The sequence below is a fragment of the Podarcis tiliguerta genome (assembly GCF_965153285.1).
Source record: "Podarcis tiliguerta genome assembly, chromosome: 7".
Classification (NCBI taxonomy): Eukaryota; Metazoa; Chordata; class Lepidosauria; order Squamata; family Lacertidae; genus Podarcis; species Podarcis tiliguerta.
The window spans coordinates 10,381,107-10,406,298 of NC_139540.1; the positions used below are offsets into that span (position 1 = coordinate 10,381,107).

Genomic DNA, 25,192 nt, shown 5'->3' on the forward strand with positions numbered 1-25,192 from the left:
GATGTCCAGATTATAGGGCTCTAGTTTTTCCTCACTCTTTATTTAACTTTTAAGAGGGCTGAAATAAGGAGGGAGGCATAATTCACTTTTGGGTGGGTGGTGGGGTCTCTTGCAAAAAAAAGATCCCTATTCCAGCAACAAAGCAGGGTGAAAATATTCTCACACTCACAGGGAGTGCTGTTGTCACACAGCCAAATCTGATTAGCTGTATAGCACCATGATGTCATTATACTGGCAATGGCAACACATGCTGTCTGGATGATGCAGCCAGCAGGAGCCCTGGTTTTTTGGTTTTTACAAAAAAAATGTGCTAATTCAGCTGCTGAGAGTTGATCACAGACATTTTGTTGCCAGAGATGGGCTTGATAGTCTCTCTCTCTCTCTCTCTCTCTCTCTCTCTCTCTCTCTCCCCTCTCCCACTTTCCATGTAGAAAAGCCAACTGGACCAGTTACTGAATATTTCAAAGTTGGTTAGAGAGCCGATAATGTCAAGATTACAGGTTTGATCCCTGTGTTGGACGGCTGCGTATTCCTGCAATGCAAGGGGTTAAATTAGATGATTCTCAGGGTCCCTTCCAACTCTACAATTCTATGTTTCTAAAACTTTGTCCTCCAGCAGAGGAAAATGGCCAGAGAGCTCAGGAAAAACAGCCAGGGAGGTTAATCTCAGAATCCACTGTCTGGGGCGGTCACTTCAAATTGCCTAATGGTAGGGCTGGCCATTTAAGAATGACAGTGAACAGGGGGGAATGGTATGAAATGGTAACACCGATAGCAAAGGCAAGAGGTCTTTCAAATAACATAAAGTCTCCTTCTTTTAATTGAATTGTTTTATTGTGTACAGTGATACCTCTGGTTGCGAACAGGATCCATTCCGGAGGCCCGTTCACAACCTGAAAAGAATGCAACCCACGTCTGCGCATCTGCGCACACACGGGTTGCGATTCACTGCTTCTGCGCATGAGCGTGATGTCATTTTGCGCGTCTGCGCATGCGCGAGCAGCGAAACCCAGAAGTAACCCTTTCCGGTACTTCTGGGTCGCCGTGGGATGCAACCTGAAAACACGCAACCTGAAGCAAACAGTACATGAGGTATGCCTGCATTTTAATTCTGAAAGTTTATATTTTAACCTTTGTGTGAACATTTTTGGCGTTTTTGGGAACTGAATGGTATATATATATATATATATATATATATATATATATATATATATATATATTAAAAAACTGTAATACTCAAAATAATATTTCTAAAGCCTTAACCCCAATCCCCACCCCGCCTTTGTGCATAAAAAAAGTTAACTCACGAAAATTCAGCTCAGTCCTACCTCTGTGGTCTCTGCTCAGTGCTTTGAAAATGTGAACTGGGTGTGTTTTTATTTTCACAACCTAAAGCATATTGTGATTCTGTGAATTCTTTTTATATGCTAATGATGGGGAGAGGAGGGGAAAATCCAAGAAAAATAAGTCATCGGGTCATCTCCAGATGTCAGGAACTGAAGTTCCCACCTGGCAAGGCCTTCTAACTTTATATGTGAGTTTTGCGCTGGCAAGATCTCTGGGACTGAATGTCCTTGAAGCCTTATTTATGCCGAGAGCTGTTGAAGAAGGGGAAAGGCTGGAATGTCCAGGTTCCCAAATGTTCTGCATGTACACATAGCCAACAACACACTCAGTTTGCTATCAGAAGGAAGAACTGGGGTTTTTTGACAACATTGAAAGAAATGTGTCATCGATGGACCACAGCAGCGCTCGAACTCATGACCTCAGGGATATGACACAGGTACTTAACCTGTACCCCAAGTCCAACAGCTGGAGGACAAGCCTTGTCAGTAGGCTATGAATGCAAGGCCATCATACTGGTACCAACCATGAGAGATATGCTCTCTGTCCACTCTCAGAAGCTACCTTTGAAGGTGACTTGGAAACTACAACTAATCCAGAATGCAGCTGCCAGACTGGTGACTGGGAGTGGCCAATGGGGCCATATAACACTGGTCCTAAAAGATCTACATTGGCACCCAGTACATTTCCACGCACAATTCAGAACCTTCGTGCTGACCTTTAAAGTCTTAAATGGTTTTGGCCCTGTATACCTGAAGGAGTATCTCCACCCGCATTATTCAGTCCAGACACTGAGGTCCAGCTCCAAGGGCCTTCTGGCAGTTCCCACAGGACAAGAAGTGAAGCAACAGGGAATCAGGCAGAGGGCCTTCCTGGTGGTGGTGCCCGCCCTGTGGAACGCCCTCCCACCAGATGTCAAGGAAATAAACTACTATTTTCATAGACATCTGAACACAGCCATTTCGGGAAGCTTTTAATGTATGATGTTGTTGTTGTTGTGCCCCTGTATTTCTGTTGGGCAACCCACTCAGATGAGCAGGGTATTAAAAAATATTACTATTACTGTTATGATTGCCTGTTTGTTGGAAACACAGTGGGGAAGGCACTGTGCCTAGGTGCCAATTCCCTGGGGCCCTGAGTGCCCAAGCACCCACCAAATTCCCCATGAAGGGGTTGGGCACCCACAAATTTTGGCACCAGGGCCATGCACGCTGCACGTCACCCACAGCCCACGGTCGCAGGGCCAAGGTGGCATTCCTGGTGCTATGATACTCAGTCCCTGCTTTTGGGCTTCCTTTGGGCATCTGATTGGCCACAATGAAAACAGGATGCTTTGCTAGGTGAGTTACCTTTGGCCTGATTCAGCTACAGGGCTCTTCTTATGGTCAGAGTAGGTTAGGCAATATTCCCTAACCATCTTACATATGATAGCCTGGACCTTTAATCACTGTGTATAAGAAGGCAGTGCTGGATTTAGGGTATGCAGGAGATTTCCTTTCACAGGGATCTGAGCTCAGGGGGCAAAGAAGAGGAAGAAGAAGAAGAAGAAGAAGAAGAAGAAGAAGAAGAAGAAGAAGAAGAAGAAGAGGAAGAAGAAGAGGAGGAGGAAGAAGAAGAGGAAGAAGAAGAAGAAGAAGAAGAAGAAGAAGAGGAGGAGGAGGAGGAGGAGGAAGAAGAAGAAGAAGAGGAAGAAGAAGAAGAAGAAGAAGAGGAAGAAGAAGAGGAGGAGGAAGAAGAAGAGGAAGAAGAAGAAGAAGAAGAAGAAGAAGAAGAAGAAGAAGAAGAAGAAGAAGAAGAAGAAGAAGAAGAAGAAGAAGAAGCAGCAGCTATATTTATACAAGTACCAACTGAGAAGATCCATAAAAACAATGCTACCAAAAGGAATTACAGTCATACCTCAGGTTACAGCCACTTCAGGTTGCATTTTTTTGGTTTGTGGACTGCTGAAACCCGGAAGTACCAGAATGGGTTACTTCCGGGTTTCAGCAGTTGTGCATGCACAGAAGCGCTGAATCACAACCCGCAAGTGCGCAGACGTGGGTTGCGAATGCTGTGGGTTGCGAACGTGCATCCCGCACGGATCACGTTCGCAACCTGAGCATCCACTGTATTGTGAAAATAAGAAATATTTGGGGTGGGACCCAATTTTGTCCTCACTCAGGACACCATATTATCCAAGTCTGTCCCTGAAGAAGGAATTTGCATGATAGGCTACAGCAGCTCAAATAGCTTCTTCTGCACGACTGCTGAAGTTGCAAGAACCCTGTCTTCTCATCTGGCTACCGTCCCTTTATATGAGCTTCGGAGTCAGGCTTCCTCGCAGGCCCAAGCAACAAGCAGAACTGAGTTTACTGCCTCTGCCTTTACAGACAACGCAGGAGCCTAGTCTGCCATATTTCTCAAGCCCTTTTCAAGTGTTATCCACGGGAAGAAGTGGGCATGTGAATTTGCACCAAAGGTCCCACCTTCAACACCATGCAGCAGTGGCGTAGCGTGGGGGGTGCAGGGGGGGCCGGCCGCACCGGGCGCAACATCTGGGGGGGGCACGCTCGCACTCGCAGCTCTCTGCCCCTACCTGGCTCACTCACTCTCTCTCACTGCAGTGCTGGCTGTGCGAATCCGATCCGAGACGCCGGGTCGCCGCCCACTGTGGAGGGGAGGGTGCCAGGCGTGCGGTGCAGTGCAGAGAGAGAGCGAGGGACTATCTGGGGGAGGGACAGTGCAGCAGGGGGGGCGCAAATTACTTGCCTTGCCCCGGGTTAGGGGGCGCAAATTACTTGCCTTGCCCCGAGTGCTGACAACCCACGCTACGCCACTGCCATGCAGTCCACTGCTCCCACCCCAGACATCTATGCTTCGATGCAGACATATTCAGTTGTTTTCGCAACAGCTTCCAAGAGATTGAGGTCCCACACCTTGGAGAAATGTGGATTTGCACAGCTTTTAAGATCACTGAACACCTTCCTGAGTCAATCAATCATTTGTTTTCATTGTCATCCTGTAAATGTCAGCCATCTCCTCTATCTGCTCCATCTCAGCTTCCCGTCATGTCAACACACTACTTTAATCCACATCTGCTTAGTGATCTGCACCATTTGGCACCATGTGCTCCTTGTTCATGAAATGAGTGTTCCTTTCGTTGATGTCTTACCACACGCCTCTTTAATTTTCTTGCCCAGCATTCTGTATTTTAATTTTACCATTTTACACTATTTCTTCTGACACAAGCAGGACATGGCTCTCCTTGGGCTCGCAAAAGGCTAATTTCCGAATATATTTAAAGTATGGATTATGAAAAGCTCAAGGCTGCTATGTGGAAGCGAAGCAAATGGCACACACCCAGCAAATGACTTGAAAAAAGAATCTTGGACACCTCTCTGTTTAATTCTTGGACGAAGTAGGGCCAGAACTCTAAGCACTTTCAAATAAAGTTGGCAACAAATTATTTAAGCATTAATCTGTCAGTTGCACCTCTGGGAAGTAGAAGAAGGAAGCAGCTTTGAAAGTAGGCAAAGGAAGGCTGATCGCAGAAGAATTGATGTTTTTGAATTATGGCGCTGGAGGAGACTCTTGAGAGTCTCATGGACTGCAAGAAAATCAAACCTCTCCACTCTTAAGGAAATCAGCCCTGAGTGCTCACTGGAAGGACAGATCGTGAAGCTGAGGCTCCAATACTTTGGCCACCTCATGAGAAGAGAAGACTCCCTGGAAAAGACCCTGATGTTGGGAAAGATGGAGGGCACAAGGAGAAGGGGATGACAGAGGACGAGATGGTTGGACAGTGTTCTCGAAGCTACCAGCATGAGTTTGACCAAACTGTGGGAGGCAGTGGAAGACAGGAGTGCCTGGCATGCTCTGGTCCATGGGGTCACGAAGAGTCGGACACGACTAAGCAACTAAACCACAATGGAGCTCAGAGAAGAAATGTTCCTGAACTTTGCTCAGAAGTGACTGATAACTGTAACACATTAAGAAAACAAACAGATAGAAATGAAGATGGACCATACCACATCCTTGGAGACTTGGGGCAACTTCTCCAGCATTGAAAACCTTCCGGAAGCCACTCCTGCATCCCAGGCGGACTTCAGGAGATGTACCATTCCCAAGGAAACTGATGGAAGTGTCTGCTTGGAATTGCTCAGGGCCCAATTGGAGGACAAAGCCGCCACTCTTGACCAGTGCCTCAAAGCGCCCAACGAGATTGTCCCCAACCATTGCTCTTTCTATAAGGAAATGAAATACAACACGGCATTAAAGGAGAGGTTGGTGGGAGTAAAGAATCAGGGCTCAATATTCTGCACCATTTGCAAAATACGTGTGTTTGTAACACAGGTTTCCATAGGCGAAAATATGTACAGCAGGATTTATAACTTGGAGATCCCAATGCAATGATTTCAGAAAACAAGATAAACAAGTCTAATCAACAGTTGAGTTCCGTTCACCTTGAAATCATTACTCCATATGGAAAGATGGGACACCAAGATTGTTATTCCTTCATTTTCTGTTTATGATATTTTGATAATAATTCTTTGTGTAGGCAGTGAACAGACTCAGATTGTCCTCATGGTGGTCCAGAAAAACTTCCAAAACAAACATTCAATACGTGTCTAAACACCACTTGCTCTTTGATACATAGGATGTACTTGATACACACAAACATACACATATAGCTGCTTCCCCACAAAATCCAGTCCAGATGCATAAATGTAAACACAAATAGATAGCAGAACTGGATACTACACATAATCATTCCTCCCAAAACCAGCTTTGGGAGATGTTCGCATTTGGTCCTCATTAAGAAAATGGGGAAGACAGATATACAAAGTCCAGGAGATTCCAAAATGGAAAATGAACGCATGCAAAATTTCTGGGAAGAGCTGTTGATGGGGTCTGGCACCTAATCCAGGCAGTAGCATTAGTTTGATGGAAGCTACACTTGGAATTTATGGCCTGCCTGGCTTCATGATAACCATCTTTAAATATCTCAAGGGCTGTCACATGGAAGATGGAGCAAGCTTGTTTTCTTGCTCTGGAGGGCAAGACCATAACCAATGGATTCAAATCACAAATCATTCTGACTAAATCTCTGGAATAACTTTCTGATGGTAAGAGCTCTTCTACAATTGAACAGACTCCTTCGGGAGGCAGTAGGACTCTCCATCCTTGGAGGTCTTTAGGCAGAGATTAGATGGCCATATGTCATGGATGCTTTATGTCAGGGAACTGCCATCGGCTCAGAGGCAAGAGGGAGAAGGGCAGATGGAGTACAGAGAGCCTCCAAAAATCGTGGGAAGCAGCACTTCCTCAGCGGAGGAAGGAAGCCACACCTCTAATGGGGAAGAGCTGCAGGGCTCGGAGGATGCAAGGCAGTGCCAGGACACCTTGCCTGAGCAAAGCGGGGAGGAGGGAGGTCCCCTTTTACCCAAGCCTTCCCTGCGCAGTAGGCTTCCTCGCAGAGAGGGGAGGCATCGCCTAGGGGTCAAGAGACTACTCTGCTGGGGAAAGTTTAAGGACCGCCCACTCTCAGATTCTGCTAGTGATTGAGCAAGACATAGAATAGAGGCGTTCTGCATTGTAAATGCTTTTGCACCAATAATAAAGCCTTTGAAAAGACCAGTGAGGGATCTTGCCTGATCACTCTCGAGCAACCACACCGATAGGCATAACACTTTAGATTCCTGTATTTCAGGGGGTTGGAATGGATGACCCTTGGGGTCTCTTCCAACTCTATATTTCAGTCATTCTATCACTTTTAATGCATGGATATTCTTTTGTTTGTGCAAGACCATAGGGTCCTTCTAACTCTGCATTGTCTGCAGTGATTTCACTTTGTCAGATGAACCAGGCCACCAACAAGAAGAAGAAGAAAAGTTTGGATTTGCTTTCCCGCCTTTCACTCCCTTTAAGGAGTCTCAAAGCGGCTAACATTCTCCTCTCCCTTCCTCCCCCACAACAAACACTCTGTGAGGTGAGTGGGGCTGAGAGACTTCAAGGAAGCGTGACTGGCCCAAGGTCACCCAGCAGCTGCATGTGGAGGAGCGGGGAATCGAACCCGGTTCACCAGATTATGAGACTACCGCTCTTAACCACTACACCACACTGGGGAACAAATGGCCCAGTTCCCCATGTTATACACTACAAGTGCTTGTGCTATTACTGTTGGTCTCCTCCCAGTGCTGCCGCTCCCATCCCAGTAGCTTATGCCTCTGGGAATGTGGAACTAGATATATTTTTGTTAAAGGCCGATTAGAAAGAACAGAGGAGGAAAACGCTCAGTGATGATCATATTTAAGCACGATTCCGTCCCAACTGGATAGTTCAACCAGATTTTCCTCTGCAGTGTCAAATTTCGGGGGGGGGGGAGGTTTCCAACATTCCACTCGTTCCAGGGAGAAACTGAAAAAATAATAAACAACCTCACAATTTTCCTGGCAGATTTCTAGCACACGTCTATGAACAGGGAGATAGGAATCATTTTGGAAGAACGGGACACCTTAACAGCTAAACCCACCAATGTTGTGCAAATCTGGAAGCGAAGCAGCTGGGACTTCCTCAAGAAAAGCTCTCCAGGTGATGTTCACTCCTAGACGGTCAGCAGCAACGCACTGGACCAGCACGGAAGAATCATCGCAGACAGGAACAGACACCAGGTGTTCAAAAGCATTTACCTTAAGAAGAAGAAGAAGAAGCCAAATGTTTCGATGCATGACTTTTTCACCTGCTGGGTAGATCCTGGTGGTTTTGCCTACCTAGCAAATGATGGGAGGTGAAGGGCTTAACCAAATGAGGTGATGGCTCTGAGTGGTATTTTTCTCTGTGTGTCACAGTTTGAACAGAGAGAGACAGAAGCAGAGAGAGACTTAAGACAGTGGGGTTTTAGCAGAGGAAGAAGGAAGAACAGTTGGACTGTAGTCGCTCTGTGGGAAATTGATGCAATATTATGGTTATGCTGCCTATTGGAGGAGTCTGCATCTTTCCACTATGCTCTGATTGTATATGGTAAACTAAGTAAAGATAAAGGTATCCCTGACCATTAGGTCCGGTCGTGGCTGACTGGGGTTGCGGCGCTCATCTCGCTTTATTGGCCAAGGGAGCCGGCGTAAAGCTTCCAGGTCATGTGGCCAGCATAACTAAGCTGCTTCTGGCGAACCAGAGCAGCACACAGAAACACCGTTTACCTTCCCACTGGAGTGGTACCTATTTATCTACTTGCACTTTGACGTGCTTTAGAACTGCTAGGTTGGCAGGAGCAGGGACTGAGCAACGGGAGCTCACCCCGTCGCATGCGATTTGAACCGCCGACCTTCTGATCAGCAAATCCTAGGCTCTGTGGTTTAACCCACAGCGCCACCCGTGTCCCTTCCGGTAAACTAGGATATATGACAAAACACCAGAAAACTCCAGGGCTTTCTATCACTGCAGCATGTAAACAAGCTGCTCTTGCAACTTCCTACCACAGGAGAGCAAATCCCCCTTTATGTAATAATTACTGCTCATCCATCTAAGTGATGGGCAGGGTTTGCGACCCGCCGTGGGCTTCCTGAGCCTGGGTGACACCCTTCCTTGCTTGCTGGCCATTGCTCCGCCCCCTCACCATTCAGCCAATCGGCTGCTGGCTGGGGGGAGGAGCGAGGTCCAGGTAGGGCAGGCTCCAGCTGACCATCTCTCCAGTCGGTCTTTGGAGAGCAACAGGTTGTGAAAGGCTGTCCTGCAAGTTTGCAGACTGTTCACGGCTTTGCTGGCTGGACCTGATGGAAGTTGTAGTCTAAAACATCTGGAGGGCACGGTTTGAGGAAGCAGCTGGAGGGAATGAATGGGATGCTGAACCAGTTTTAGCCAAAACAGGGCGAGATGACAATCCTACCAGCCTTCCCCATGAATTCTGAAGCGCTAAACAAGGCACATGCTAAAATAAGGCAGGCCAAGTGGAAAACCTTTTATGTGACTTGGCAATCTTTAATATAATGACCATAACGCACTGGAATATATATCCTTCTACATTTTTTGAAGCTGCCCAAATGAGCTAGGTTTTCCGGTGCACATTTGTTTTCTTAATTATCCCAAGCTCTGGAGCAGCAGATGTAAAGGCAAAGGGGGAAATGTATTTCGCAATGCCCCCAAAAGTTAGTTGGTTCCGCTGCCAAACTTAACAAAAGTTGGTTCTTTGTAACGTTTAGCTGAGGACCAAACTAGACACGATGAGGGACTTCCTCACTGGATATTGGGAAGGGTGATTTTAGTTTACTTGTGTACTGACCCGTTCACATCCACACCTTTAAAGCACCATTATATCACATTAACATTCATGGCATCCCTCAAAGAGCCATGGGAATCACATTTTGCTAAGGGGGCAGAGAGTAGTTAGGAGTCTCCTAGGACAGTTAGGAAACTGGGGATCTGTGCAATATTGTGCAAAATTCAACCCTGAACCGACTACAGTGGCTACCAATCGGTTTCCAGGTGCAATTCAAAGCGCTGGTTTTGACCTATAAAGCTTAAACAGCTGAGGACTGCAATATCCTTAAGAATTGCCTCTCCCCATATGAACTGACCTGGGCCCTGCAATTATTATCCAAAGTCCTTATTTGTGTACCGTATTTTTCGCCCTATAGGACGCACCGGACAATAAGACGCACCTAGTTGGGGGGGGGGGGACGGGACAAGAAGAAAAAAATTCTGAACCCCAGAAGCCAGAACAGCAAGAGGGATCTGGCTTCTGGGATAGCCTCTTGCTGTTCTGGCATCTGGGATAGCCTTTGAAGCCAGGAGAGTCTTGCTCTCCCGGGACTCCTGGCTTCAGCGAAAGGAACCCGAAGCCTTTGGAGCGCAGCACAAGGTCCCGCTGCGCCCCAAAGGTTTCAGGTGGCTATCCCTGAAGTCTGGAGAGCGAGAGGGGTCGATGCACACCGACCCCTCTCGCTCTCCAGGCTTCAGCGAAAGCAACGCGTAGCCTCCGGAGCGCGTTGGTTTCACTGAAGTCAAGGAGACTGCATTCGCTCCATAGGACGTACAAACATTTCCCCTTAATTTTTGGAGGAGAAAAAGTGTGTCCTATAGAGCGAAAAGTACGGTATTTCCTCCACGAGTGGCCCAGAGGACAGCAACACAAGAATGTGCCTTTTTGTGCTGGCTCCCTGTTTATAGAATGCTCTCCCCAGTGAGGCTGGCCTGGCATCTTCAGTACATATATTTAGACACCAGGCAAAAGTAGTCTTCTCTCTCCCCACCCCCACACAGCCATTGGCATTTTAAACTGGGGGTGGGGGGGAGAGATTGTTTTGCCTATTATTATGTTACTGTAAGTATTTTTGTGTTTTTACACTGTAAGCCGCCTTGTGATTCCTGGTTTTTTATTTTGTGTGTGATGCTTGAATTAAGGGTGGTGTATCAATTAAATAAATAAATACGTTGACCCTTGGAAAGCTGCTATGAATTATTATCATTATCATCATTAATATTATTGCCGAACTTAAAAGTGTGATGCTGGTGGTCAACAAAAGAGGTTTAAAGATTCTCTCAAAGCCAAAACTAAAAAAATGTAGTATAACATTGACAATTGGGAAACACTGGTCTGTGAGCGCTCCGATTGGAGAACAGCCTTTGCCAAAGGTGGCATGGGCTTTGAAGACGCTCAAACTCAGGACGCAAGGGAGAAACGTGCTAAGAGGAAGGCACGCTTGGCAAATCCACACCATGATCAGCTCCTGCCCGGAAACCTATGTCCCCACTGTGGAAGGACATGTGGATCCAGAATTGGCCTCCACAGTCACTTACGGACTCATTGTTAAAATCGTGTTCATGGAAGACAATCTGACTCGGCTATGAGTGATCGCCAAAGAAGAAGAAGGTATGAATACCTGAATATGACAAAAGCCACGGGCCTTCATCTCATCCAGAATAAAGATCTGGAATGCCCCTAGCATCTTGGAAAAGTCTGGACCACAGGTCTTCTCATGAGGCAAGACGAGTTGGAAGTGGGTTTGAGTTTGAACGCTCTGGAACGGCTGGAGCCCTTGAAGAAGAACAAAGGAAACCAGTGTTATACAAAACACTCAGACACATCGCCTGTTCTCTCTATTATTATTTTACATACATTTTTCAATCTCATCATCAATGGGGGCAGGGGGGGAGCCCAAAATTCAGACTGGACTAGCAGCGGGTGACTAAGACAAAACCCACCTTCTCTCTCATTATCCATATCTAATGCTGGAACAAAGGCATTTCACCTGGGCACCTTAGGAGATATTTGTGTTGGCTTTTTGCAGTATGGTAGCGCTGCAGAGAGCTTGCTGGGGAGACCATGCATTAAAAGGGACTCAAAAATAACTTAAACAAGGTTTTAATTACAAAAACAGAAACTCCTTTTTCACTAAATACATTAACAAACAAACACGACCCAACCACCAACCCATCCCCCAGGATAATGGCAGAGCTAGGTGCTGCTCCTTATATACTACACCCAATTCCTGACACGGCTTAATCAATACAATTCAGCAGCACCTGCTATGTTTCACAGCTGTAAAGCTGGGTCTCGTTATTTTGCTCTGGCCCTTGCTCTGGCCCCTTAAAGACATACACATCGGGTGGAACAATGATGAATCTTTACATTTAAAGAAACAATTGAACAATTTGAACCATAAAGCTGATTAATTTTCAGGAGGACTAATGTGTAAACTAATGTGGAAATGTGGAGAAGTGAACTTCAGGCTGGAAAAAATGAGAAACCAGCATTGACGGATTCGTTCATCCCTAGTGCTAAGAATCCAGCTGCCCACTAGCTGAGGGTTACACTCAGTGACATCCTATTACCAAAAGGACTTTCACCTGCGCTATGGAATTTCACCTCTTGGTCCTCTCTCTATGAGCATCACCCAAAAATGTTCCAGAGGGTCAGGAGGGGGAGCCAGAACCAATTTCGGGGTTGTAGAATAGCAGGGAGAGGGCAAGCAGAAGTCCTTGTGCTAACAGATTGACTTGGTTGAATCCAACCCATAATTTCTCCAGAGGCATCTAAACGCATACATTAGTCTGTGCACATTTTAGGCTAATTTGTACATGAACCTGTGTCCCAAGTTCAAGTACAGTGGTACCTCGGGTTACATACGCTTCAGGTTACAGACTCCGCTAACCCAGAAATATTACCTTGGGTTAAGAACTTTGCTTCAGGATGAGAACAGAAATCGTGCACTGGCGGAGCGGCAGCAGTGGAAGGCCCCATTAGCTAAAGTGGTGCTTCAGGTTAAAAACAGTTTCAGGTTAAGAACGGACCTCCGGACCGAATTAAGTATTTAACCCGAGGTACCACTGTACAGTCATACCTTGGTTATCGAACAGCTTAGCTGCTGAACAAATTGTCTCCCAAACCAGGAAGTAAGTGTAAACCAGGAAGTAAGTGTTCCGGTTTGCGAACATTTTTCGGAAGCCAAACTTCCAACGCCGCTTCTACTTGAGTGCAGCCACACCTTGGTTTTCGAACAGTTCTGGGAGTCAAATGGACTCCCGGAATGGATTAAGTTTGAGAACCAAGGTACCACTGTACCTAGCAAAAGCCCTGTTGGAGACGAGGGACTTGCTTCTGAGTAAAGATGCAGAGGACATAAAAGAGATCAGCTTAGGCTGTTTTGTTCTCATACAGGTTAAAAAGGCAGATTCGTTACAAACACAGCCAAAAGGTGAATGGAGATAAACTGCATGGGAGGGGAAAGTCCATTTAACCTGATATGCAAATGCAAAACGCATGTCTTCCGCTGTTATATGCGGGTCACAACTCTCTATTCAAGAATGTCGACATGCCCAGATGGTTCGTCACGTGCAGCCAGAAGGGTTAGTGGTGTGTGCCAAGATTCAAAAAAATCACACACACACCCCTCCAATATTTGCTTTTATTCTTCCGGGGGGTGACTCAGAATGCCAAGTGGCTGGGAAGGCAGTAAGGATAGCAATAAACCTGGAGGACCAATTGCTTCCAGCAGCAGCAGAAAAATAAAAATAAATCTATATACAGAAGTCACCAAATTCTGGAGATTACGTGAACTGACAGTAGCTGCCAAGTTGAAACATCTGGTGCTCATCTGTTTAGCTCAGAGTAAGCACCTCCATCAGATTCGTCCAAAGCTTGGAGGCAAATCTCACTGAAGTCACTAGATCTTACTTTCAGGCAAACACATTGAGGACGGAGGGGCTGAGGTTTTTAGGAATTGGCGATTTTGGAGGCCACAAGCTAATCATTTGTCCCTCCCGCGGCTGTTCAGGAGTAGCTATAGACCCAAAGCGACTCTTATTAAATCCTCCGATTTTCCACAATGTTGTTCCTTAGGAAGGTGGAGGTACTAAATGCAGGGGGAACAATTAAGGATATTGGGCCACATCCAAAAATCGGGCTGGAGCAACACAGCTTCCTCTTCCATCTGCTGCTGTAGACTTCTAAAACATTAGCAAAGGGAGCGATCTTAAGAGATAGTGGACTGGATCAGGGCTTAGGTCGTACTTAGAGTAGACCCACAGAAATCAATGGGACTTGAATTCAGTGTTACTCTAAGCAACAGAGGCTAATCTGTTGTGATTGTTAATATTATGCATGCGGAAGCTGCTGGATGAATTAAAACTGACTCTTGCCTTGAAATAGAAAATCTCCAGTCCAAAAATATGGTTCGAAAGTTTTACTCACAGAGTTTAAAACAATGAAAATTGCATTGTTAGTTGCATAATTTCTGGGTGTCTTCGCTTAGGGGGTGACATTTGGCGTGCCGCCTGCGCGCGACTCCCAAGCCTACCCTGAGCTGTCGGGGGAAGGGGTGCTGCGCAGCTTTGCCGGGGGCATTCCCCCCTTCCCCCTTCATTTTGACAGCTTGGGGGAGGCTTGGGAGTTGCAGGTGGGTGGCACGTTGAATGTCCGCCATGGGCGGCTGGCTCACTGTGCCCCTGGCTGCAGGGTGTGTGCACCACTCCGTGAACCCGAGTGGCCATCCCGCGCCTGGGAGGGCACTCTCTGTTGGGATCTCCGTTCGACCAAGCTGATAAAGCTCATCTTCCTCCGGCCGAGTCCCCCGACATGATTGATGACCTGAGCCTCTGATAAGGCTCCAGGCACATCCCCCATTCAGCAGAGAATCAAAGCAGCACACGGAAGTGATGAGATTTATGGCTACATTGCAGAGAGTTTTATTGCTAACTACGCAGACCAAAAACACATCCTCTCTCTGTGAGAGCAGAGAGCAACTGAACAACAAGGGAACAAAGGAACAGGAAACCAGTACGTCACATCCGTCTCCTGTCTCCCATGAGACTTCCAACAGTATGGAATGTGTGTGGAATGTAAACAGAGTCTTGTGACTCCAAAGCACTGCTCAGTGGCAAACGGAAATTAACATCCTCCGCATCCCGCCACTTTTGGGAGCGTGCCCATCCTAGGCGTCCTCTTTTATTTGTCCCTGTGTCAGTTTCAGTCTATTGGTTAGCTTTTCTAGTAAGGCTGTTTCCATATGATTTGGTTCCAGTGGACCATGGTCACTCCTGACAGGTCTCTGCTCCAGAATCCCACAAACCCCCTCGACGCAATCAAAAAAGAAAGGGAGCACCACATAGGCTACAAAATAAACCCTACCCAATGGACTAAAATCTAGCTTTTTTCATGGCCGTGCTGAATTCTCTACTATCTACAGCCCAGCAGAATCTCCGGCCAACTCAGCAAACGCTTAACTTCTGCACTTACTCTGGCAGGTCTGGGAATGGGCTGGATCTCCTAGCCAGAGGCCAGTCTCCGTATCACAGAGCAGCATCTCTTCTCCAACACTGTGGAAGCCTGGAGAGCAAATCACTCGGCATTTCTGAGTCTTCGGAGCATCATCGGAGACATGGCAGAAAACGCCACCGTTGGTGACATAAGGGGCATCGAAAGGCAGGCGGCACTGAGGACCTAGGAAGGACATTGTCAGCAACAGTTACACACAAGTTGTCTCAAATCGATTTACGAAGCCGTGAGTGGCAAAAGCAGCTTAGCGATAATTCAGACCAAAGGCAAACTTTGAGAGAAATGCAATCAGATTTCCTAAAAGGGTTCACACAATGTTAACTATGCACAGCACAATTCCTACGCTGCCTTATTAACAGATGAAGACCAAAAATTACACCATGGACTGTGATCCGAGCTAATGAGAAATAGCCTAGATAAACAAGAATGCTATTGTTTTCATAAATGGATTAATCGCCTTCCATATGCGAATCTCAAGGTGATGTACAAGATACAAAAAAAAAAATGGCATAAAAGAGTAAAAAACCACAGAAAACAGCAATTATTTTTTTAAAAAACCCCCACTGATGATGATAAAGTAACCATGCTTCACCCTATCTTCAGGGTGCTTTAGAATCTAAAATTGTGTATGAGAGGGCAAATGTCCTGCTAATTTTTACAGCAACTCTCAGTTCTTGCACATTCCTGTACCATTTAGGCTGCAGGAATAGCATTTTTGAAACCTTTTCCACACGAGAAGACAGTGGCGTAGCGTGGGTTGTCAGCACCCGGGGCAAGGCAAGTAATTTGCGCCCCCTAACCCGTGGATTTGCGCCCCCTAACCCTAACCCCCAGAAGTTGCGCCCAGTGCGGCCACCCCCCCACACCCCCCACGCTACGCCACTGCAAGAAGATAATCCCTCACAAGCGGAAAAGGTAGCAGAGGAATGAGACAGCTCATCAGGAACACATCTCCCTGTCGTGCTAGCTTTCATGTTGCAAAGATCCGTGGGAGAGCATTCAGAATCATACTCTCTCCCACCTAACCTTTTGCAGGCTGCAGTGGTACAGTTGACTCAGCCACCTTATAATTCTTCCATCCCATTCTCCCTGCATCTGTAGATCAAGACTTCCTTAATTTCCTCTCCCGGCAATGTGCACAGTGAGCGGGGGTGTGGGTGGTGGTGTATGTACTAAGATACGTGGCGTTAAAATCCCCGACATGTACAGCAACAAGAAAATACTGGATTTCCCTAACTAGGCTAGATAAAGGTAAAGGTAAAGGTACCCCTGCCCGTACGGGCCAGTCTTGCCAGACTCTAGGGTTGTGCGCTCATCTCACTCTAGAGGCCGGGAGCCAGCGCTGTCCGCAGACACTTCCGGGTCACATGGCCAGCGTGACAAGCTGCATCTGGCGAGCCAGAGCCGCACACGGAAACGCCGTTTACCTTCCCGCTGGTAAGCGGTCCCTATTTATCTACTTGCACCCGGGGGTGCTTTCGAACTGCTAGGTTGGCAGGCGCTGGGACCGAATGACGGGAGCGCACCCCACCGCGGGGATTCGAACCGCCGACCATGCGATCGGCAAGTCCTAGGCGCTGAGGTTTTAACATACAGCACCACCCGCGTCCCTAACTAGGCTAGATACACGGAGCAAAATGACCATCGGGGGAATCTCCCTCATACGGAACTGATTAGTTTAATGGAAACCTCATTGGACGCAATGGGCATTCCAAAGTTACTATTTGTCTATCTTAAGATGCCTCTTGTGATAAAGAGGATGGGTTTATTGTTCTTTCCCACCCCAGCTGTCACATCTGCCAACAGCCCATGGTCCCATCTTCAAGTCACGCCCAAAATTGCAAACAAGCTTTTGCCTCGTTGCTGGCTTTCTCCTCAGAGCAAACTGGAAGAAGAAGAGTTTGGATTTGATATCCCGCCTTTCACTCCCTTTAAGGAGTCTCAAAGCGGCTAACAATCTCCTTTCCCTTCCTCCCCCACAACAAACACTCTGTGAGGTGAGTGGGGCTGAGAGACTTCAAAGAAGTGTGACTAGCCCAAAGTCACCCAGCAGCTGCATGTGGAGGAGCGGAGATGCGAACCCGGTTCACCAGATTATAAGTCTACCGCTCTTAACCACTACACCACACTGGCTCTCCACACTGGAAGGGGTGGGGGTGGGGAATGAGACAAAATAAGAATCTCACACAGATCACGGAATTGAAACCTTGGTCAAAACTGGCCACTGAATAGGATTTCGAAATTTGGATTTTTGGTGTTAGAATAACGAAGCTTCAGATTAATTGCAGGAGAACCCATAAACTCATTTTCAAAACCCAACAGATTTACAGACCCTCCAAGTGTCTTCTTAGGAACAGTCCAGGATTTACAGAAGCCATCCCAGTTTCTTATTTGATTGTGGATTGTTTCACATTTCCTTAGGTTTCATCAGAGAAATCTTGGAGGGTCTGGAGTTATGTGACCCCCGAGCCAAGGACATAAGCTGGGGGGTTTTCTGGGGGGGGGAGGGGTACACATACCCCTAAACATGTTGTGAATCTTTGTACTTTTGTCCATTTACTGTATTTATTTTTCCAGTTTGAACTATAAAATAGTGGTTTTCTTGAGTCAAAATGAGAGTACCCCTAAACATTTTTTTTGGGGGGGGGAGGACTGGACATAAGTAACTGTGCAACCCTTTAGAAGACATCTGAAGGCAGCCCTGTAGAAGGAAGGTTTATTAAAATGTTTAATGCTTTATTATGTTTTTATATATGTTGGAAGCCACCCAGATGGGCAGGATACAGATTTTATAGGGCTTACAAAGGGGTCTATGTCGTCTGTTCAGGATTATATGCAAATTAGAATAATAGCTTTGGAAGGTTATATTGGAAGTCATTTAGCCCAAGGAAGGAAGGAGTTTGTGCCAACTCTTCCCACCGAGGGGAGGGATTTGGAGGGCAAGAGAGCATTTTGACCACGTCAACCTCCACCTGTAGTCTGAAGTAGTACAGTCCAGGAAAAAGCTTTATCATTTGGTTCTGCTGTACATATATATATGGATTGGCCCTGAGAGCCACCAACTCGCATGTCCCCATTGGATCCAGGGAAGGGTCACCTGACAGCTTTCCAGCCAATAGCAGCTTCCTGGGCCAGAAGGTTTTTTGCTGCAATTCCTCTGACTGTAGGCACAGATTCATCCAGCTGCTTCTAAGAGCAGATCTGGAACTATGTAATCAGGCATCTATTCCATTTGTAGCAATGACAAACCTAGACAGCATCTTAAAAAGCAGAGACATCACCTTGCCAACAAAGGTCCGTATAGTTAAAGCCATGGTTTTCCCAGTAGTGATGTATGGAAGTGAGAGCTGGACCATAAAGAAGGCTGATCGCCGAAGAATTGATGCTTTTGAATTATGGTGCTGGAGGAGACTCTTGAGAGTCCCATGGACTGCAAGAAGATCAAACCTATCCATTCTGAAGGAAATCAGTCCTGAGTGCTCACTGGAAGGACAGATCCTGAAGCTGAGGCTCCAATTCTTTGGCCACCTCATGAGAAGAGAAGACTCCCTGGAAAAGACCCTGAAGTTGGGAAAGATGGAGGGCACAAGGAGAAGGAGACGACAGAGGACGAGATGGTTGGACAGTGTTCTTGAAGCTACCAGCATGAGTTTGACCAAACTGCGGGAGGCAGTGGAAGACAGGAGTGTCTGGCGTGCTCTGGTCCATGGGGTCACAAAGAGTCGGACACGACTAAACAACAACAAAATTCCATTTGTAACTTTCTGAGACCTCAGAGGATGTGACATTATTACACACACGCCCCAACTAAACAATCCCGTGAAGACATTCCAGTGTGATCTTCCCAAGGCTACCCAGAAAGCTTTTTCGAACGCTGGTCTCCCTATTTCATGTCCAGCACTGCTTAACTAGCAATCATGCAGAAAGGTCTCGTTGTCAAGGCATTCTCCGGAATCCTATGTGTAAGAACTCCTAGAACTCGATATCTATCTATCCATCCATCCATCCTATCAATCATGACCTGGAGATAGATAGATAGATAGATAGATAGATAGATAGATAGATAGATAGATGATAGATAGATAGTAGATAGATGATAGATAGATGATAGATAGATGATAGATAGATAGATAGATAGAGATATAGATAGATATAGATAGATACAGATAGATAGATAGATGATAGATAGATAGATGATAGATAGATAGATAGATGATAGATAGATAGATAGATGATAGATAGATAGATAGATAGATAGATAGATAGATAGATAGATAGATGATAGATAGATAGATGATAGATAGATGATAGATATAGATAGATATAGATATAGATATAGGTATAGGTATAGGTATAGGTATAGGTATAGATATAGATATAGATATAGATATAGATATAGATATAGATATAGATATAGATATTTCATTAAATTCTCAAAGTTCCCACATGAATCCACACAATGCAAACCAGCATTTCCCAGTGTGCAGATTGGCCACAGCCACTCTAAGGAAAGAACAAAACTGCCCAGACTTCCAGGTTCACTCACGTTCGCATGAAAGCTTATTTCCATTGACTCGTGTTCCGGGAACCTCATCTCCGTTCTCAAAGACACACCAGCTGCTTTCCTGGTCTTCGGTCCGTTGCACAGGTGAGAACCCCCCACTGCTGCCTTCACACTGAGGGATGTAACCTCGACCCATTTCCCGCAAGAGAGCCTTGGACTCCAGCATCTTGCAGTAACTGGGGCCTTTTGAAGAGGAAGAGTGAGATGGTGAAAAAGAGCCCTGTAAGGCTAAATGCATGACTTGGGCAAAGATGAGTTGTGCATCTGAGCTGGGGGGTGGGGGGAGACCATTAACAGTGATTCCCCCAAAGAGCTCAGTGATTCGGCAAGAATATAAGGGATTAGGTCAGGCATAGGCAAATTCCAGCTCTCCAGATGTTTGGGACTACAATTCCCATCATCCCTAGCTAACAGGACCAGTGGTCAGGGATGATGGGAATTGTAGTCCCAAACATCTGGAGGGCTAGAGGTTGCCTATGCCTGGATTAGGTGGATTAGGTGGTCCTTGACAGACAGTGTACCTAAATATTATCATTAAAGGTAAAGGTACCCCTGACCATTAGGTCCAGTCTCAGATGACTCTGGGGTTGAGCGCTGATCTCGCTCTATAGGCTGATAGAGCCGGCATTTGTCTGCAGACTTCTGGGTCATGTGGCCAGCATGACTAAGCTGCTTCTGGCGAGCCAGAGCAGCACATGGAATCATCATTTACCTTCCTGCCGGAGTGGTACCTGTTTATCTACTTGCACTTTAATGTGCTTTCGAACTGCTAGGTTGGCAGGAGCAGGGACCGAGCAACGGGAGCGAGAATTCGAACCTCCGACCTTCTGATTGGACCTTCTAGACCACAGCACCACCTGCATCCCTAAATATTATCATTATCATTAATTAAATTTGTATACCACCCACTACCCGCAAGTCCCAGGGCAGTTCACAAGATAAAGATGCATCCGTTAATGGGAATAACATACACAAAAGCATTATATTAGGCAGATTTGCTGACAAAAATGTATACAGTGCTGTTTTTCTAGTAAAATAGGTGGTGGAACTCCCCATGAACGCCTCCCTCGTTCTCTTAGAATGGCAATTGGCACCCACCTGAGAGGTGCCAGAAGTGAGTTCCTGAGAGTTCCAGCTGAAAAACCCCCCTGCATGTACTGTATTTTTCGCTGCCCTTGTACCTTCCCCTACAAAAGCCCGCAAGAGCCGTGCTCCCTTTTAAGAGCACACGGAGCGTGTTTGCAGCTTTTGGGGGCTTTTACCCAAGGAGGAAAAGAGCTGTCCTCCTCGGGGAAAAGCCTGCAAGCACCACACACACGCTCCATGCGGCTCGTGAAAGAGAGCGCTGAGCAGAGCCTGGGATGCATACAGGCTCTGCTAAGCGTTCCCTTTAAAGAATTTTTTTTTCTGGCATTCCCCTTCTAAAAACTAGGTGCATCTTATGGTCAGGTGAATCTTATGGAGCGAAAAATACGGTATATTAGGAGAAAGTAACCCTAACACACTGATGAGAAAAGTGCACTGAGATGCTGAAAAATGTTCACAAATAAACTGAAATTGACAGGTTCGTCCATCTCCAGAGCAGAAGGAAAGGTAAGGAAGGCGCTTACAGTGAGCTCTGCCATTTGCATCAACGTCGCTCTGCTGAAAGGCTTCGCCAGATGTTGGATCCACACACCAGGCCCTGGTTTCTGACTTCTGTAGAACAGCATAGGCACCAGTCTAGAAGAAAGCAGCTGCGTTATAGTTGCAGAACGAGAAGCCTTCTGTAAGGCTTCTATTTATCTAAGGACCGTTATTTGAGAAATGGTAGGCTGCATCTAACAAAGTTATCCCTTTCGCTCAAGGATTTCTGCTTACGCTATAGGATTCTGCTCTCTCTTCAACCTCAAATGGGCAGCTTGTCATGGAATTCTACTCAATATTGACCCAGAGCAGATTCCAATGTATTGTTAGCAGAGCAAAAATTTAAACACGTTGCAGGATTCCCAAAAAATAGACCAGAGGCAATCAATATTTCATCCGGCAGAGCTTTACTGCTACTGAAGGCAAATGAGCATAATGGTCACAAATCCAATACATTCAGGATTGGCACCGTCCAATAAGAAATCCAGTTGCAGCAGACTTAACTTAAACTTACAATAACTTATAATAAGTCTGAACCATAACACTATCTATGTACAGAACACCACACCAGAAGGAAAAGAGATAGAGAAAGTGAAACCCAGGCTCTTTCTGGCCCTACTTTTATAGTCAGCATGACCTTGACTGAAAGAGATAAGAGTTTAAGCCAGCTGTACTCAGCTTCTCTGAAGGAATAACCCAAACATCATGAACCTTCTGCTTCTCTCTTTTATAAGAGAGCCCTCTTGAATTAGCCAGAAGAGGAAAGATATCTATACATCAGATCAATACTTTCTGCACTAAGAAATGCAAACTGACACAGCTTGCCAATAGCAACTACCAACAGCAGAGGAAGCTAGAGAAGGAGGAAGGAAGGAAGGAAGGAGGGAGGGAAGGAAGGAAGGAAGGAAGGAAGGAAGGAAGGAAGGAAGGAAGGAAGGAGCCTCCTAAATAGTTCATTGAATTTGTGTCCTTCTTAAAAATGGGTGACCTATCCCTGACTTCACTATTTACTAAGGTGGAGGTGAATTGCGAGGGTCACTTTGTTCCATCCCACAAATCACCAGGACTGGATTTAATTCATCCCTACCCAAAAACGAAATACACATTTTCCAAAATTCAGATTGGAAATGTGCACGGTTCAGATTGCAGTCTGATAATTCCTATAAACCAGAGTAGAAATCTGTAAGGTTTCAGCACTACTGGACTTGCCTCTGTACAGGAGGGAGCAAACAGGTCTGCTGAAGTAACATTAAACATCAATCCAGTCCGTCTCCAGCCAGAGAGTAAGGCATTCGCTTGGGAGCGTTGACATGGCGTCTGACCTGCATTAAAATAATAGTCTTCCTCAGTCATGAAAGGTCCTGTCAGAATATCACCATGTATAGTCAGTCGCTTGTTCTGCCATGCAGATGGGATGACAGCTGCAGGGACTGAAAACTAAGGGTGCAATCCAGCGAAGTGTATTACCACAGCAAGTAGTTGCAAATTCAGACACATAGGGCAAGCAGTAAGGAGTCAATTCCATCCCCAGAGTAACTTTGATGACTTCAACAGAGCCAGAGGGAAAGGGTTGTGTGTGTGTGTGTGTGTGTGTGTGTGTGTGTGTGTGTGTGTGTGAAATATGCTCCCTGAATCTGCACTGAAACTGACTCTCAGAACAAAGAGGTTACAAAAGACATCTCATGTATCATGTACATCTCATGGCCACCAATGGAATTTCTAAGGCATGGCATTGGTCCATTGATGTGGGTCGTCTTATACATGGATAGCAGTGGGCCAATGGGAGATTGGTGGCAACAGCCAGCAGAAGATTGGCAGCGGCGATTAGGCATGTGAATGGTTGCTGCGGCAAGGGCTGCTGGTGATTGGCTGCGGCTGCGGCAATTGGTCGTGGTAGTTACGGCAGCGGTAAGGCGTGAGTGCAACCAGTTGCGGTGACACCCCCCCCCCCACGAGAAAGCTCAACAGTTTTGGGCAATTTCCTCCCCATAAAAAATTGTTGCGGTTCAAAAAAATAGGGGTCTGCTTATACATGAGGGCGTGTTATACACTGAAAAATACGGTACAGATTCCTGCCTTGCAGTGGGTTGGCCTAGATGACCCTAGAGCCAGTGTGGTGTGGTTGTTAAGAGCAGTAGTCAGGTAATCTGGGGAACCAGGTTCGATTCCCCGCTCCTCCACATGCGGCTGCTGGGTGACCTTGGGCTAGTCACACTTCTCTGAAGTCTCTCAGCCTCACTCACCTCACAGGGTGTTTGTTGTGGGGGAGGAAGGGAAAGAAGATTGTTAGCCACTTTGAGACTCCTTCGGGTAGTGATAAAGCAGGATGTCAAATCCAAACTCTTCTTCTTCTTCCTTAGGATCCCTACAATTCTATGATTCTATGACAAGGACAAAGCTTTGAGAGAGGAATACGACTTACACTGGGGCAGCTGTGTTGAGCGCGTCACCAGGGAATCCGATATATAACGTCCTCTCTCATCCACACACCAGCAGTGACCTAAGATGCAACAAAACATATATCTAATATCTGCGACAGTCAGATTCCCTGGCGCACTCAATTGCAGTGGATGGAATTGGACAACAGGTTCAAAATAATGGAATAAATTGCACCGAACTAGCCCTCGGCATCGTCTCGATTGGTTGCTATGCCCACAAGCATCCTTTCCTAACTTTGTGTATTTATAGATGAACTGATATTGTCTCCATTTCTCTCTCTACCAGCGGAAGTCAATCCTGCAAAGGATGTGCTGCTTCCCCAACATTTGCAAAGAAATAAAAAGCTGGTTTTGCACTCTGCACTTCCCCAAGCGCTATGAGCAAGTCCCAGGGGGCAACCTTTTACAGGTTCCATTCCCTTGTAGCAAAAATTATCGGCAAGACCTGGTTTTTAAAAGCAAGAACAGGGAATCTTTTTTCCCCAGCTTGAGGGCCACATTGCTTTGTGAGCAACTTCCGGGGGCCACATGCTGGTGGTAAGGTAAAGGTAAAAAGGTAAAGGACCCCTGGATGGTTAAGTCCAGTCAAAGGCGACTATGGGGTTGCGGTGCTCATCTCATTTTCAGACCAAGGGAGCCGCCGTTTGTCCACAGACAGCTTTCCGGGTCATGCGGCCAGAAGGACTAAACCGTTTCCAGCACGACGGGACACCATGACAAATGCCAGAGCGCATGGAAACACCATTTACCTTCCCACCACAGTGGTACCTATTTATCTACTCGCACTGGTGTGTTTTCAAACTGCTAAGTTGGCAGAAGCTGGGACAGAGCAACGGGAGCTCACCTCGTCACACAGATTCAAACCACTGATCTTCCGAATGGCAAGCCCAAGGGACTCAGTGGTTTAGACCACAGCGCCACCCTTGGTGGAGCCAGAGGGAAAAGTGGGCAGAGCAATGGTGGCACCCTTAAAGGTAAAGGTAAGGGGACCCCTGACCATTAGGTCCAGTCGTGACCGACTCTGGAGTTGCCACGCTCATCTCGCTTTATTGGCCGAGGGAGCCGGCGTACAGCTTCCAGGTCATGTGGCCAGCATGACTAAGCCGCTTCTGACAAACCAGAGCAGCGCACGAAAACGCCATTTACCTTCCCACCAGAGTGGTACCTATTTATCTACTTGCACTTTGACGTGCTTTCGATGGGCAGGAGCAGGGACTGAGCAACGGGAGCTCACCCCGTCATTGGGATTCGAACCGCTGACCTTCTGATCGGCATGTCCTATGCTCTGTGGTTTAACCCACAGTGCCACCCGCGTCCCATGGCAACCCTTACCTTACCAGTGTACAATAGCTGATATACCAACTACAGAAAAGTTAGCCAGGGTAGGGAACAGAGGGCCAAATGCAGTCCTCTCCAGGCTTCTGTGTCCAGGTCTTAATTCTCCCCCATCATATCACACCCCTCACCAGC

At 46.6% G+C, this 25,192-nt stretch overlaps 1 protein-coding gene across 1 annotated transcript in view; it reads right to left on the reverse strand.

Moving 5' to 3' along the window:
* The window catches only part of TG (thyroglobulin), a 175,230-nt gene that overhangs the window by 128,804 nt on the left and 21,234 nt on the right, over nucleotides 1–25,192 (reverse strand). Inside the window, exons 12-19 of the mRNA XM_083450285.1 lie at nucleotides 23,707–23,784; nucleotides 22,494–22,606; nucleotides 21,269–21,380; nucleotides 19,641–19,841; nucleotides 15,056–15,259; nucleotides 11,202–11,356; nucleotides 7,856–8,012; nucleotides 5,352–5,567 (exon numbers count right to left, since the gene is read on the reverse strand). Coding sequence (XP_083306411.1) covers nucleotides 5,352–5,567; nucleotides 7,856–8,012; nucleotides 11,202–11,356; nucleotides 15,056–15,259; nucleotides 19,641–19,841; nucleotides 21,269–21,380; nucleotides 22,494–22,606; nucleotides 23,707–23,784 — 1,236 coding nt within the window. The remainder of the gene's footprint in view (nucleotides 1–5,351; nucleotides 5,568–7,855; nucleotides 8,013–11,201; nucleotides 11,357–15,055; nucleotides 15,260–19,640; nucleotides 19,842–21,268; nucleotides 21,381–22,493; nucleotides 22,607–23,706; nucleotides 23,785–25,192) is intronic.